The sequence below is a fragment of the Haliotis cracherodii genome, unplaced genomic scaffold (genome assembly GCF_022045235.1).
Source record: "Haliotis cracherodii isolate W230 unplaced genomic scaffold, xgHalCrac1.p SCAF_3, whole genome shotgun sequence".
Classification (NCBI taxonomy): Eukaryota; Metazoa; Mollusca; class Gastropoda; order Lepetellida; family Haliotidae; genus Haliotis; species Haliotis cracherodii.
In genome coordinates, this window is record NW_027266286.1 from 59,010,811 (window position 1) to 59,025,930 (window position 15,120).

The 15,120-nt window shown below is 40.4% G+C and overlaps 2 protein-coding genes across 2 annotated transcripts in view; one reads left to right on the forward strand and one right to left on the reverse strand.

Annotated features, from left to right (window-relative positions):
• Nucleotides 1-2,276, reverse strand: part of LOC139474583 (protein O-mannosyl-transferase TMTC1-like) — a 96,725-nt gene extending 94,449 nt beyond the window's left edge. The window contains exon 1 of the mRNA XM_071257652.1: nt 1,907-2,276. Coding sequence (XP_071113753.1) covers nt 1,907-2,196 — 290 coding nt within the window. The 5' untranslated portion in view covers nt 2,197-2,276. The remainder of the gene's footprint in view (nt 1-1,906) is intronic.
• Nucleotides 2,277-2,391: 115 nt separating this feature from the next.
• LOC139475149 (ankyrin repeat domain-containing protein 49-like) lies at nt 2,392-14,116 on the forward strand. Its single transcript, XM_071258404.1, has 7 exons — nt 2,392-2,442; nt 4,330-4,454; nt 7,426-7,560; nt 9,971-10,023; nt 10,913-10,971; nt 12,712-12,837; nt 13,730-14,116. The coding sequence occupies exons 1-7, from the start codon at nt 2,392-2,394 to the stop codon at nt 13,820-13,822; spliced, it is 642 nt and encodes a 213-aa protein (XP_071114505.1). The 3' UTR covers nt 13,823-14,116.
• The last annotated feature ends 1,004 nt before the right edge of the window (nt 14,117-15,120 follow it).

The following is a 15,120-nucleotide window of genomic DNA, read 5'->3' on the forward strand; positions in this document are numbered from 1 at the left end:
TTCTGTCTTTGAACTGGGACACAGGTTATCACGATCTGCATGTAAAAATACAGCTGACAGCTTGGTGGTAGATATTACTGTTATTCCTATCAATGCTGGCAAGTGACGGTCATTATGAGATCAAACACACCACGTGGGCAGTACAGTGACAAAGAGCTAGCTCATTAAAGGGTAGTTAGCACTGGTTCCTGACAAACCATTGTAGACTGGTTACATAACACACCACAAGAGGTCTAATTGTTTCCCCTGATTAACAAACAGTAGGTAAAGCAGGTTTGTGTGAGCTAATTAACTGGTTTAATGCTACATTGTATTACCTGGAGGTGAAATTAATGTGTTTGATAGTTGTTCATTTATATTCTCTTTTGATCTACCGGGGTCCTCCATTGTGTGACAGTTCAAGTCACATGGTTTAGACATTCATGACATGGAAAAGTGTTTCTATAAACTGGAAGCAAATTTGACACTCACTATCAGATTCAATTCTCATTTAGGATATACTTTTGTCAGATATTTTTAGTCCCTTTTAATTTATATTCTTTTTTATTCATTTTACATATTACAGCATCATTTTTCTTGTTTCTTCTTCTCATAATGTGGTTGCATAGAAGATGGGTGAGGTAATCGCCACCCGTGTGTATCGCCGACACAGTGAAAGAATGATTAAAGAAGTTGTTGCAGGTACAATCAGAATGTTATTCCTTCATCTAAGCCTCAAACATCCATAAAACAACACTCAGTGGTCTGACCTCCCAAACAAGGTCTAATACTATGAACTGATAATATGAAGACAATGAAAGATTAAAGAAGTTGAAATCAATATGTCAAATCTGTCTTCATTGATAGTACAGTTTGTAAAATACCACTTCAAGAAACTGAGAATACTATCACTTGTCACTGATATGTTTTCATCCAGAAGAGAGTTACTCCTTAATGTAGTCCCCACCCCTGGCGTCCATGTTGGTCATACTTTCAAACTGAAAATGTACACAGAGCACCAGATACGCTGTTCATTTGTGTAAAATACACACAATACATCACCATAGCCCAATAACACACTGTGAGTAATAACCATTCATCTGGAGCCCTGGGACACACAGAGAACAGCTGTTACATGGACTCTTCAATTCCTGGCAATTTCAAGTCTATTGAACCCAAACAGTTTTTCAGTGTTAATCAATAAGGCTAGCCAAACAGATGCATAAGCTGGTGGATGAGGTAGTTGGTAGGTTCGTTGTTTAACGACGCACTAAGCAATATTGCAGCTATATGACGGCGGTCTGTAAATAATCGAATCTAGACCAGACAATCCAGTGATTAATATCACGAGCATCGATCCAAGTCCACGAGCCCGACCACCTGATCCCGTTAGTCGCCTCTTACAACAAGCATAGTTGTGGATGAACTGTGGCTTTATTGAGGATTACACCTTAGGCCTGCTACTGATAAAAAAAAACCTTTTTATTGCCAAACACTTATTTCACACTTATTTCTGTTACTGGTAACGTGAATGAAAGCGTTACATATGCAATCAACACGTTTTGCATGGTGCTTCAGTAACATGTGATGTTTACCAGATGTTCACATCAAGGTGAACTGGTGACCGCTTTGTCCACAGAATAACAATACTGTAACAAACGCAATCCGTTGAACTCTGAACGTATTGGAGAGTTTCCAAATATCACGATAATTAAACTGTCACTGTGATTGATGCGGATTGAATATCACATTGATGGATAGAGAATGCTAAACGTTTGCGTTTCGGATATTGTTTGATTCTCCTACTGTGGTATTTTCATCTCTGTCTCGCCATTATCCCGCCTATGAATTCACAGCAGGACTCGTGTGCACACAGACTTAACAAAAGTTACCCATCGCTTCTCTATTACGCGCGCCGTTGACTTACCTGAATGTCAGAACTGTTAGTGGTCTGTACGACTTATGGCTCGAGTTGTCCAACATTGGCCGGCCCCAAAAGTCATTGGTAAATATTTCCGTCCATTCCGACTGTCCATTAACATCAGGATTGTTTTTAATTGCATAGATATCATCATGCACAAAATCTCCATTCAAGCTATTAAGATAGCAACCGCCGGCGACTATGGCTGTCAAAACACACAGAAGAGCATCTATTTGCCCCGCCCATTTTGAAGATTTAACTGTCGGTTTCTTAACAACATTGTTGTTTAACACCATGATTAAACATCGGACATGAAATTACTCAGATAACTTCTCGTCTGAAATGCCTCTACTACATCCAAGAGGAGATTGCACACCATGACATCCAACTCAGTTTATATACACGCTGCCCCCGGCGAGTTCATGTTTTTCAGCCGCGAGCACATGTTGGGTGTTGTCATTGGGTCACGTGACTTTTACGTCACATTCAAAATGGCGACTACCATGCAACTGGCTGCTGCCGCCGCTAGCGGTGATATTTCGGTGAATATTCAATGGAAATAAGCATCTCAAGAAATATTATACTGGCACAATTTATCTCAAAGCTTTATGTGTTTGAAAAAGCGTCACAAATGGTTATGTGACATTTCGATAAGGCTTTATTATCACTCGAAAAATTCAGCTAACTTTTGGTTTCCATGGGAATTACTATGCAACATATGACCTATCTCTATTTTTAGAACGTCACATCGTGGATCAGTGCAGCTGTTTGTCCATCTCAATTTCAAGACTGCCACTACAGTCGGATTTGTTTACAGCGGTGTATTTCTTACTGTTTTGAGCGACGGCGACACAGTAAACAATAACTGATAACGTAAACAGAGCTGATTGATGGCGACAACCCCCTTTTGCTACGCCGAGCTATGTTATTAAAGTGGTACAGGCAATTTAGGATGCCATCAAAATATATATTCTCACCAGTGTATGTCAAACAATTAAATCTATTCTAAAAATACAAGATCTGATCTTAGGGCTTTTTGAAACTTATGTTTCTGGAGAAAGCTCATATATGAGTATTGTAAAACAGCCCAAATTACCGTCACGTTTATTTTGCTAATTTGTTTCCCAGATATCTTCACTCATAGTCTAACTAATGAAACACTTTGGTGACAGTCAGGCATTGAGCGAATTGTGTTAATTAATATTTTGTTTTTTTATAAATGCGAAACCTAGTATCAGTGGTTCATATTGGGAAAGGAGGTCAGGCTAATGTCAATCTGGAGTATCTCTGTTATTTTAGTATTTGTGAAAAATGGCATTTGTCACACAGCACATTGTTAGTCAAAATATATGGTACAGACCATGGAATATATTAATTTATGAAAAAAAATAATCTAGAAATGCATACAAAAGCAAGTCTAGCCAGCTCAAGCTAGCTCTATTCCAGTATTCATATTTACATCAAAGGTTTGAATATATTGTATTTTCATCTTTCCATCCGTAACTTGCAGCAAATCTAAATATAGCTCTTGCAAATGAAATTAAAAACTCAAGGGTATTTGTTTTCCCAAAAGGCCCACTTTTTTTCTGAATAGAGATGGCTGCAGGTGGGCCCACATTTAAGAAAGTCAGTAGTTGTATGATCATTGTGATACTACTAGTATGCAAATCCTCTTTAATACATTGGTTTACCGCTCATTATCATTTTCTAAAATGTTGGCTCACTGCTGCCCTGTCATATATGGTGATCAAAACAAGTGAGCCCACATTTGTATAACCCCAAGCTTTATCAGGTTTATCAAGCCTATGACTGATGACCTCCAACTTTTCCGGGAACTTGTTCCATTTTACAGAAAAACTCATGAATATTAATTAGCCTAGAACCCAATTTAGGGGCGGTGGGATAGCCTCGTGGTTGAAGCGTTTGCTTATCACCCCAAAAACCTGGGTTCATTTCCACACATGGGTACAATGTGTGAAGCCTATTTCTGGTGTCCTCCGAGGTGATATTGCTGGAATATTGCTAAAAGTGAGGTAAAACCATTCTCACTCACTTGTACCAAGTTTTGCAATGTTTGTAGAAGTGTGTTCTGCTTTAAATTTCCAATTTAAAGCCAGGAAACCTACTTTATATTGACAAAATATTAGTTGTTTTTTTAAGTGTTTTGGATGTAGTAAACCAGAGAGTTCAGTTTCGAATGATGGCTTACCTTGCACTTTCGATTAGGCAAGCAGAGTTAGCTCCCTTATCAAACCACTGATAATGCAGTTTTTGTGTTACGTAAACATAAAAACACTAAAACTATTGAGTTAATACAGATACATGTTTGGCATGTTTTATTTAAATAGTCAGATTTCTTTTGTACCACTGACAAGGGGGTAATCAGTTTTAGCGGTGGTATCATGGGATGTTACTGTTTGTATTTTCAGTCAGTTCGTCAGCTACTTGTGCAGGGTGCGGATGTTAACGGCCTGTCGTCCGACGGGATGAGTCCCCTGGCTGTTGCAGCATTCTGGGGCTATGCAGACATCGTGGAGGAACTACTCAAAGCTGGGTGAGGAACCAAGTTTCCAATTCACCTGTTTTGAGATAGACCAAGTATTGCCCAAAGCCAGGTGACATATACAGGGATTACAAAGTCAAGTGTGTGTGTGTGAGTACTGTGTGTGTGTGTGTGTGTGTGTGTCTGGCTGTGTGTGTGCATGCATGTGTGTGTCTGTCTGTTTGTGTATCTGAATGTGTGATGTGTGTGTTTGTCTGAATGTGTGTGTATGTATGTGTCTGTCTCTGTATATTTGGTTATGTTTGTGTGTTTATGTGTGTATGTCTGTGTTTGTTCATGTTTGTGTGTATGTGTGTCTGTCTCTGTGTGTTTGTTTATGTGTGTCAGTGTATATGTGTGTCTGTCTCTGTGTGTTTATTTTGTGTGTTTATGTGTATGTCTGTGTGTTTGTTCATGTTTGTGTGTGTCTGTCTTTGTGTGTGTGTTTATGTGTGTTTGTGTTTGTCTATGTGTGTGTGTTTGTGTGTGAATTTGTTGGTTACAATTTTCTTCACAATTAAACACAGTGTGGCCATACAATATGCAAGATATTACATTATATATCAATAAATCAAAGCATGTATGGATTGGATTAGATGCATTCATTCTGTACCTACTAGTAAATCACAACTGTTACAGTGTTTTGATTTCAAAGTTAGGTGGGTGGGGTTGGGGGATCAAATAGTGATTTATTTGAAATATAGGGTAAGATAGTATTAATCACAGGCCTTTCAAGACTGGGGTCACTCAGTTAGGTAATGTGATTCACAAAGGTCTGACAATTTGATGAACATGCTAATGATAATCACAGTGTGTGAATTGAGCCAGGAGTCGGGAACTGATAAGGTTTCCTTTCATCTAATCATTCTAATCATGACTTTATCAAATGCTGTCGCCACATATCTTATAGTTCAGACATGTTGTTTGTCATCCTAAGACTCAGGCTGTCAACAGTGAACACTACAATTCATGAATGAAAACATGGACCACAGACTACCTTGGAGAAATGGGAAATATCGTTTTGTGTCTTCATAACCAAAAGATATTTCAGCCCAGTTGAAAGTGTCAGTTTGTCAAGTTCTGCAACAGCTTGCCAGAGAGCACCACTTGTCTGCCAAGTTACAGCTGTGAATAATCAAATTAAGTTTGTCAACAAATTCAAATTATTGGAGACTTTTCATCTATTTTTTCTTGTGAGCTCACCAGTGTTTGTTGTTTAACGCCGCACTCAGCAATATTCCAGCTATATGTGGGCAGTCTGTAAATAATCTGACATTCCAGTGATTGACATCATGAGCATCATGAGCATCGATCCACACAATTGATATACAGTGACATGCTTCAACCAAGTCAGCAAGCCTGACCACCCAATCCCGTTCATCGCCTCTTACGACAAGCATGGTCGCCTTTTAAGGCAAGCATGGGTTGCTGAAGACCTAATCTACCCTGGATCTTCACGGGTCGAACTGACCAGTGACTCCCAGACCTCCATACATTGGTTCTGCACTCCCTTCCCTGATCATGTCGCCTTTGACAGTGTCAGGTTTCTGGTCATCCTTCACCATACATGAAGACAGATTCTTTCAGTGGATCTCTATTCACCAGAGCCTTTCTTTAAATACTTTATATCTTCACACAATGAAAAAAGTACATGTTATATACTGGCATTTTTTTTCCTGTCTGGATTAAAGAAGATGTACAAAATGTAAAAAAACATGGAGATCTTAAACCTTTGACATAGAACATGGTGGTCTAGTGGTAGAGCGTGCACCCGGAGAGCGGAAGGTCCGGGGTTCGATCCCTGGCCGCGTCATACCAAAACCCCATTTCACCTCACCTCACCTCATGTGAAAAGATTGTCTTGTCCAGACTCAATTATTTACAGACCTCCGTCATATAGCTGGAATATTGCTGAGTGCAGCATTAAACAACAAAGGAACAAACATATGAAAAGAGTACCAACAATGGTGGAGAAAGGTTGATGTTTGTTCACACTTCAGACAGAAATGTTTTAGACCACTGTGCATACTTGCCATACTGATCATATAAGCATGCAGGAGTTACTTCCCTTTAAGTGTATATCATATATATCAGGCAGTTGTCTGATAATGAAGACCAGTCTCATTGATTGGGGTGATTCATACACTCACATTGTGTCAACAAACCTAACTGAATTTAGATATGTGCCACTGTGGTGACATTTCAGTTTCATGTTGAGGTTTCAGTGTCAGTTTCTGTTGAACAAGTAGGGCAGAGGAACTGACTGTATTATGTGAATCATTTGTTTTGATATAATTTGTTTATTGAAACAATCCAGAAGCTCCCCTTGTGACCAGGATCAAATGCCTGGGCACAAATAAGGTTTATTTCAGTATGTGATACATTCATTGCGATAAAGAGTAACCAATCAGAGGTATTCGTGAACATTTAGTTTTTAATCTCTTTTATTGTAAATGAATAACAGTTCTGGGTATTTTGCTCAAGTGAGCATCGCGATTGCCGAGGTTTCTAATATATTCTGGACAATATCTGGCATGAATGTAGCACATACATTGAGAACTGAAAGAGATAATAAGTCCATTTGTAATGCGCCAAATTCCATTCACCAAGTGAATTATTATTATTATTATTATTATTATTATTACCTCAATCAATGGATCAGTGTGCACTCAATTTTCATTCTCAGCTCCCTGGGGAGTATACAACTTAAGATGCCTATGGGGCGTTAGAAGGCTAAGTCACATTCACATTCACAAATATACGTCTGTTCCAACAGAAATACAAGTTAGCACTAGCCCCAGTTTTGATGACATCAGATGAGACCATAGTCTTCTTTTCTACCTCAACTGCTTCAGATACTGTACAGCATGTGTCAGCCATGCTGTTATAGCCAACATTTCAGGGAATGGTCATTTATCCCCTCACAAAGATACTTGAAGCTCTGGTACACAGCCATTTAGTGGTGTTTGTCTACAACTTTCAGAGCAGACGTCAACCTCCTCAACAGGGGAACACTATGGACGCCACTTCACTGTGCCTCATTCCAAGCTCATGGCAAGGTCATCCTGAAACTGATGCCTTACGAACCAGACCTTTATACAACAGACAACCAGGGCAGGTGGGTTATCAGATCTGTATACAACAGACAACCAGGGCAGGTGGGTTATCAGACCTGTATACAACCAACAACCAGGGCAGGTGGGTTATCAGACCTGTATACAACCGACAACCAGGGCAGGTGGGTTAACAGATCTTTATACAACCGACAACCAGGGCAGGTGGGTTATCAGATCTGTATACAACCGACAACCAGGGCAGGTGGGTTATCAGATCTGTATACAACCGACAACCAGGGCATGTAGGTTATCAGTATACAACGGACAACCAGGGCAGGTGGGTTGTCAGATCTGTATACAACCGACAACCAGGACTGGTTGGTTGTCAGATCTGTATACAACAGACAACCAGGGCAGGTGGGTAATCATATCTGTATACAACAGACAACCAGAGGAGTTGAGTTATCAGATCTGTATACAACCGACAACCAGAGCAGGTGGGTTATCAGATCTGTATACAACGGACAACCAGGGCAGGTGGGTTATCAGATCTGTATACAACGGACAACAAGAGCAGGTGGGTTATCAGATCTGTATACAACGGACAACCAGAGCAGTAGGGTTTTCAGATCTGTGTAAAACAGACAACAATGCCAGGTGGGTAATCATATCTGTACACAACAGACAACCAGGGCAGGTGGGTGATCAGATCTGTATACGATGGACAACCAGAGCAGGTGGGTTATCAGATCTGTATACAACGGACAACCAGAGTGGGTGGGTTATCAGATCAGTATACAACGGACAACTAGGGAAGGTGGGTTATCAGATCTGTATACAACGGACAACAAGGGCAGGTGGGTTATCAGTATACAACCAGGGCAGGTGGGTTATCAGTATACAACGGACAACCAGGGCAGGTGGGTTATCAGATCTGTATACAACAGACAACCAGGGCAGGTGGGTTATCAGTATACAACGGACAACCAGAGCAGGTGGGTTATCAGTATACAACGGACAACCAGGGCAGGTAGGTTATCAGTATACAACAGACAACCAGGGCAGGTGGGTTATCAGATCTGTATACAACCGACAACCAGGACAGGTGGGTTATCAGTGTACAACCGACAACCAGGACAGGTGGGTTATCAGATCTGTATACAACCGACAACCAGGGTAGGTGGGTTATCAGTATACAACGGACAACCAGAGCGGGTTGGTTATCAGATCTGTATACAACGGACAACCAGGGCAGGTGGGTTATCAGATCTGTATACAACCGACAACCAGAGCAGGTGGGTTATCAGTATACAACGGACAACCAGAGCGGGTTGGTTATCAGATCTGTATTCAACGGACAACAAGGGCAGGTGGGTTATCAGTATACAATGGACAACCAGGGCAGGTGGGTTATCAGTATACAATGGACAACCAGGGCAGGTGGGTTATCAGTATACAACCGACAACCAGGGCAGGTGGGTTATCAGATCTGTATACAACGGACAACAAGGGCAGTTGGGTAATCAGTATACAACAGACAACCAGGGCAGGTGGGTTATCAGATCTGTATACAATGGACAACCAGGGCAGGTGGGTTATCAGTATACAACCGACAACCAGGGCAGGTGGGTTATCAGATCTGTATACAACGGACAACAAGGGCAGGTGGGTTATCAGTATACAACAGACAACCAGGGCAGGTGGGTTATCAGTATACAACAGACAACCAGGGCAGGTGGGTTATCAGATCTGTATACAACGGACAACCAGGGCAGGTGGGTTATCAGTATACAACGGACAACCAGGGCAGGTGGGTTATCAGTATACAACGGACAACCAGGGCAGGTGGGTTAACACCAGATTTGATCACACAGATATATTGTAGGTGTAGAGCTCCAACATTGCTAGAGTTAGGCATCAGCAGTTCCGATCACATGGAGATATTGTACATATAGAGCTCCAACAGTGCTAGAGTTAGGAATCAGCAGATCTGATCACATGGAGATATTGTACGTATAGAGTTCCAACAGTGCTAGAGTTAGGCATCAGCAGATCCAATCACATGAAGATATTGTAGGTGTAGAGCTCCAACAGTGCTAGAGTTAGGCATCAACAGATCCAATCACATGGAGATATTGTACATATAGAGCTCCAACAGTGCTAGAGTTAGGAATCAGCAGATCTGATCACATGGAGATATTGTGGCTTTGGAACTCCAACAGTGCTAGAGTTAGGCATCACCAGATCCAATCACATGGAGATATTATGGGTTTGGAACTCCAACAGTGCTGGAGTTAGGCATCACCAGATCCGATCACATGGAGATATTATGGGTTTGGAACTCCAACAGTGCTGGAGTTAGGCATTTGAGCATCAGTATGTAATTGCTTCAGTTAATGGAATGTAAATGAGAATCATTTAAGTGAAGAAATTATTCAAACTGTCTGACATGTTGCGTATTTCTCCTTACAGAACTGCAATAGACTTTGCATCAGCACTGGATTCCATATGGCCATTCTTCGCTGGTAAGGGGAGCCCATATACACTCTCCTTTAGAACAATGTAACAATCTGTGGTGATGTTGCCTTGTATGCCATGTTGTAACCACGACTCGTATCTCAGATTTTGTTTTGGCAAGTTGTATTTGCTGGGTTTAATAGTCAGTTTATAACATTTGCATGTCTACAGGCATCCCTACAATTTTCTTATTTAGTATTTTTCCAAATTTTGATGATATTACTGAAAAGTTGACCGAATGGTTGTTTCACCATATAAGAAAGTACCCAGGATAATTTGTCCTAATTAGGATATAAGTCCTAATTAGTCATATAAAATATGACTTATATTCTCTTTCCATTGGATTATTATAGCTCCTACCTTTAAGGGTAGGGGTATATAGTTATACCACGAAATTCCGTCCCTCTGTCTGTCTGTCCTTCCGAGGACATTTTATTCATGCGATCTCTAACTTGCAAACTACTACACTGATTCTTTTCAAATTTAGTCAACACTTTCTATACCAGTAAGAAAGGTGCAGTGCAACGTTTATTTTGATGTGCATTTTCTGAAAATAAATATGATTCTTTTCATTTTTTAACTTAGAATGTTTTTAATTCAACATTTGTGCGACCTATAACTTAAAAACTACTTCATGGATTCAATTGGGTGTGCAGTTTCATTAAGTGGATTTTCTGAAAATATTGCTTTTATCATGTTTTGAACTTAAGATATGTTGGAGCCAAAGTCAGGGGTATTAGTGAGCCCTGCTCACTTTTTGTCTTGTTTCATTTCATCATTGTACATTTCTGGTGTCTCCCTGACAGAATATTGCTAAAAGCAGGATAAAGCCATACTGACTGACTCATGTCATCATGTTGTATGTTGTGGGTTACAGACATTCATTTACTGTTTCAGCGGCTGGGTGTAAGAGAACTCCCAAGTCAGACCTGATTAGAATGGATGTAATCAAGAAGGTTAGCAGAGGCTATTTTGTCCTAACAGTTACACAGTTCTTATATCAGCAACAACAACGTGTCACTTTTGTACCTGAGAATTCAGAAGTTCATTAGACACTTGATTTCAAGATCTGCTGTAGAATGTATGACCCAGGGAGGAATGGGCATGCAGTGGATATTTTACTGGCGCTTCAATTTGCTGTGCTGTTTTGGTGGTTAATAATCTCCCATGTTATGGGTTTTCAGATGCTTCAGAAACAGTCATAGTTTTCTCTCTAATCACATTGTATTTACAATGTATGTGTGATGCAACACCCCCAGTTATAGTTAGAGTAATCGCGATAAAGGTGACCGTCCGAAAACGTATGACGTCCGAAAACCTCTGATCCGACGATGTAAAATGTTTCTAATAATGTATTAACCTTGCACTTAATTAACCTTTGTCTACAATTCATAAATGATTGTCGACCCGTGAACTGATAGGATTGGGTGGTCAGTCTCGATGACTTGGTTGATGCATGTCATCGTATCTCAATTGCATGGATCGATGCTCATGATATCATATCACTGGATTGTCTGGTCCAGACTCGATTATTTACAGACCGCTGTCATATAGCTGGAATATTGCTGAGTGCAGCGAAAACAACAATCAAACAAATATCTTTGTTTTTGTCATTTTAATGTGAAAACAACTTTAGTAACAAATTTGGGATATTACTCTGGTAGTCTAGACCACATACTTTGTGCCTTGGGAGCTGTGTCAATATACACTTGTCAGAGGGATACACAAAGTATGTGAGCTAGACTACCAGTTGTGAGACTTTCATTCTTCTGGAAGTCTCAGTGGCTGAGTGAGTTAGATCGCTGACTGTGTGGTGCCTCACTCTGTGAGTGTGTTAATTTATCCTTGATGGGACTCAACCCAAAAAGTACTAGAATTTGTACTTAACTGACAAAATGTTATCCCAAATAACATTTGTTACCTTTGACCCCTTTCTAAATGACAACCTTTTGGGGCTCATCCTTGCCCCTTCATCAGAAGTAGCCTGATGTCCTTGCAAACTATAAAGAACTTGTTATCCATAAACGTTTTAAGTCTTTGTGTTCTCCCAACATCACAATGCCTGTAGGCAATCAGAGATTAAGTATTGGAGAAAACACTTTCCCTCGGTTTTGGTAGACAGAGCATGCCCTGGGGAAAGCAGCGCCCTTGGTTTTTCCCTCTCCACAGGGCATGCTCTGTCTACCAAAACCGAGGGAAAGTGTTTTTCCATGCTTATAAACCGAAAAAAGAAACATTTTTATGTTTCGAACATACTTTCCATGAACCTTAGGAAACGCGCGTAAAATATCTGTTGCTGGCGTACGGATCTTGAAAAGGACATTCTAAAATCCAGTGAAGCTTATCAACACCTCTGTAGCCTCGTGGTACACTCACTGGGCTACAAATATGAAGGTTGCAAGTTCGATCCTCGGGAATATAAAGAAAACATTTGTCATTTGATTTTACATTTCAGTACATGTTACAATCTGAATGGAAGTTATATTAATAAAATACCCAGGACATTATATAAAATCCCTGGGATATTATATAAAATCCCAGGGACATTACAACGTCCCTGTTTATGAGATTTAACCCGACTGGAAAGTAAAACCTCACAATAGGTTTGAATGCCTATAGAAGAAAGAAGTCTCTTACTTAATAGCGATCCCAATGAATAGGTTTATAATAAGATGTTATGTTATTTTCTGTCACAGGTATCTCCAGTAGATAGTGGCTTCCCGGCAACTGACCACATCCGGTTCAAGTCCTCTCGACCAGGGTCCGCCTACGTCATGAACACGCAGTCCTTGGCAAACACACACTATACAGATGGGAGAATGGTGAGCTGCTACAAGATCAAGACATGAGACTTTTTATGGAAACAGTTTCATTATTTATTGTCACAATGTTTCAGTGCTACTTCTTGCCCCTTAGTTCACCTGAAGAAGAGTGAGTGAGTTGGGTTTAACGCCGCTTTTAACATTATTCTAGTTATATCACGGCGTGTCAGCTTTAATGTGGGAGGAAAGCCCGTAGTGATGCAGGTCTTAGACATTTACCACTTCGGTGAAACCCACGAGCACGGGTATGGTGCTGACAAACCTTGAAACAAAATCGGGGCGAACCGGGAATCGAACCCACAATCATAGGTTTCTGGTGTGACCAAGGGACGCAACTCTGAAGAAGAAGCAGGTAGTGGTCCAGAAACATCGTTGTAAACAATCAAGAAGTTGTTATCCATAAAAAGTTTCAAGTTTTCATGTTCTTCCAACTTCTAAATCCCTATCAAAACTTTGCTACAAGATGTCCATCAAACAGAAAAAGAAAATAAATAATATTATACTATAGTCACTGTTCATAAGCATCCCGAGTGCCTTTTAAAATCATAAATAGTTAGTTAAGTCTGAGAGTGAGCGGCAGTGCCCAAAATTAGTTGAAACATCCATGAAACTAAAACTGTTTTGATAATAGTTGCTAGGCAATTATATACACCTTCTACACAGCTGTTGTTTTTTAGACAAATCTGTAATATCAACAAGAAAATACAGACTGTCGTGTTAATATTTCTAGGAGGGGGTACTAACAGAATAGTCAAACCGTTTGCAAAGGGGCATTTATTGGAGTTTAGAACACAAGTTTCAAAACTAAGCGTGGCAAAAGATGGACATTGTATGCACTCAAGTCTCATGTCAGATTGAGAGTTGTGGTAATAGTAAAGTTATCTTATTTCAGGCATATGCATCAGTGACTGGGGACGTACTTGCAGGGACACCTGATGATGCATTCCGGGACAGGCGAATAAAGGGGTCTGTGTGGAATAACTGATGGTCAAGCGACTGGACAGCATCCAAGTCATCATCATCTTTGAATATATGCTTGAATATTTAGTCATACCTTCAAGTCAGGCTTCATGCTCACTTTGACTGGACTGCATTATGATATGTTGACAGTGCCCCACTACACATTAGTTATGTCATGAAAAAATGTTGATACCTCGGATGTGAGGTATCAGTCTTACATCACAGTAAAACGTTTCATTGAGAATACCAGACAGCATTTACAATCAGTATTATCTACATTTTCAGAGTTTTATTTATTACAGTGTATTTCCCATGTATTATTTTCGGAAGTATTAAAATATTTTATCACAGATTTATGAATGATTCAAGTTGTCTTTTCCTGGAGCGATTAACTTATCTTTATCTCATGGTGTGATTTTCACCAGCCAAATAGGGAAGCCCATTAGAAGACACTGAAATTTGTATACCTTAGATGTATTATCATTGATTTGCCCTGTCCATTTCCAGGTTTCTCAGTGCGATACAAAGTAGTTGTAGGTTTTACTGAAGTGGTTACTGTCTATTATCCATACCTGCGTCAGGGCGGCCGGGTAGCCCAGTGGTTAAAGCGTTCGCTCGTCACGCCGAAGACCCGGGTTCGATTCCCAACATGGGTACAATGTGTGAAGCCCATTTCTGGTGTCCCTAGCCGTGATATTGCTGGAATATTGCTAAAAGCGGCGTAAAACCATACTCACTCACTCACCCATACCTGCGTCGCTTTGAGCGTTTCTTCCAAATTAAGTAGACATGCTGGCATAAAACTGAAAACAAAGCAGAATCATAACCAGTCATTCACTCACGAGGCAGTTAGAGCAGCAGTTGGTTTTCATATTGTGTACGGGGTTTCAATAGTATCACAGAATGTTGATTTACGTAAGAGGAAAGACCCAAGCGAAACTCGTCGAATAGACCCAAGCGACACTTGTCAAATATTTATTGACCCGTGAAGACCCGGGGTAGAATAGGTCTTCAGCAGCCCATGCTTACCATAAGAGGCAACTAACGGGATCGGGTGGTCAGGCTCGCTGACTTGGTTGAAGCATGTCATTGATCCCAATTGCGTGGATCGATGTTCATGATGTCAATCACTGGATTGTCTGGTCCAGACTTGATTATTTACAGACTGCCGTCATATAGTTGTAATATTGCTGAGTGTGGCGTAAAACAACTAAATCAGATATTTATTGCTCCAGTGAAATCCACGAGTATGCGCAGATCTTCAATCTGAGGATTTGGGTTTAACATCGCTTTGAAAGTTTTCCAGATATATCACGGCATGTC

Coding starts and splice junctions, on each gene's coding strand:
- LOC139475149 (XM_071258404.1), top strand. CDS start 2,392: ATGGCGACTACCATGCAACTGGCTGCTGCCGCCGCTAGCGGTGATATT. Junction 7,561..9,970: donor ACAACAGACAACCAGGGCAG/GTGGGTTATCAG, acceptor TTCTCCTTACAG/AACTGCAATAGACTTTGCAT. Junction 10,972..12,711: donor GAATGGATGTAATCAAGAAG/GTTAGCAGAGGC, acceptor TTTCTGTCACAG/GTATCTCCAGTAGATAGTGG.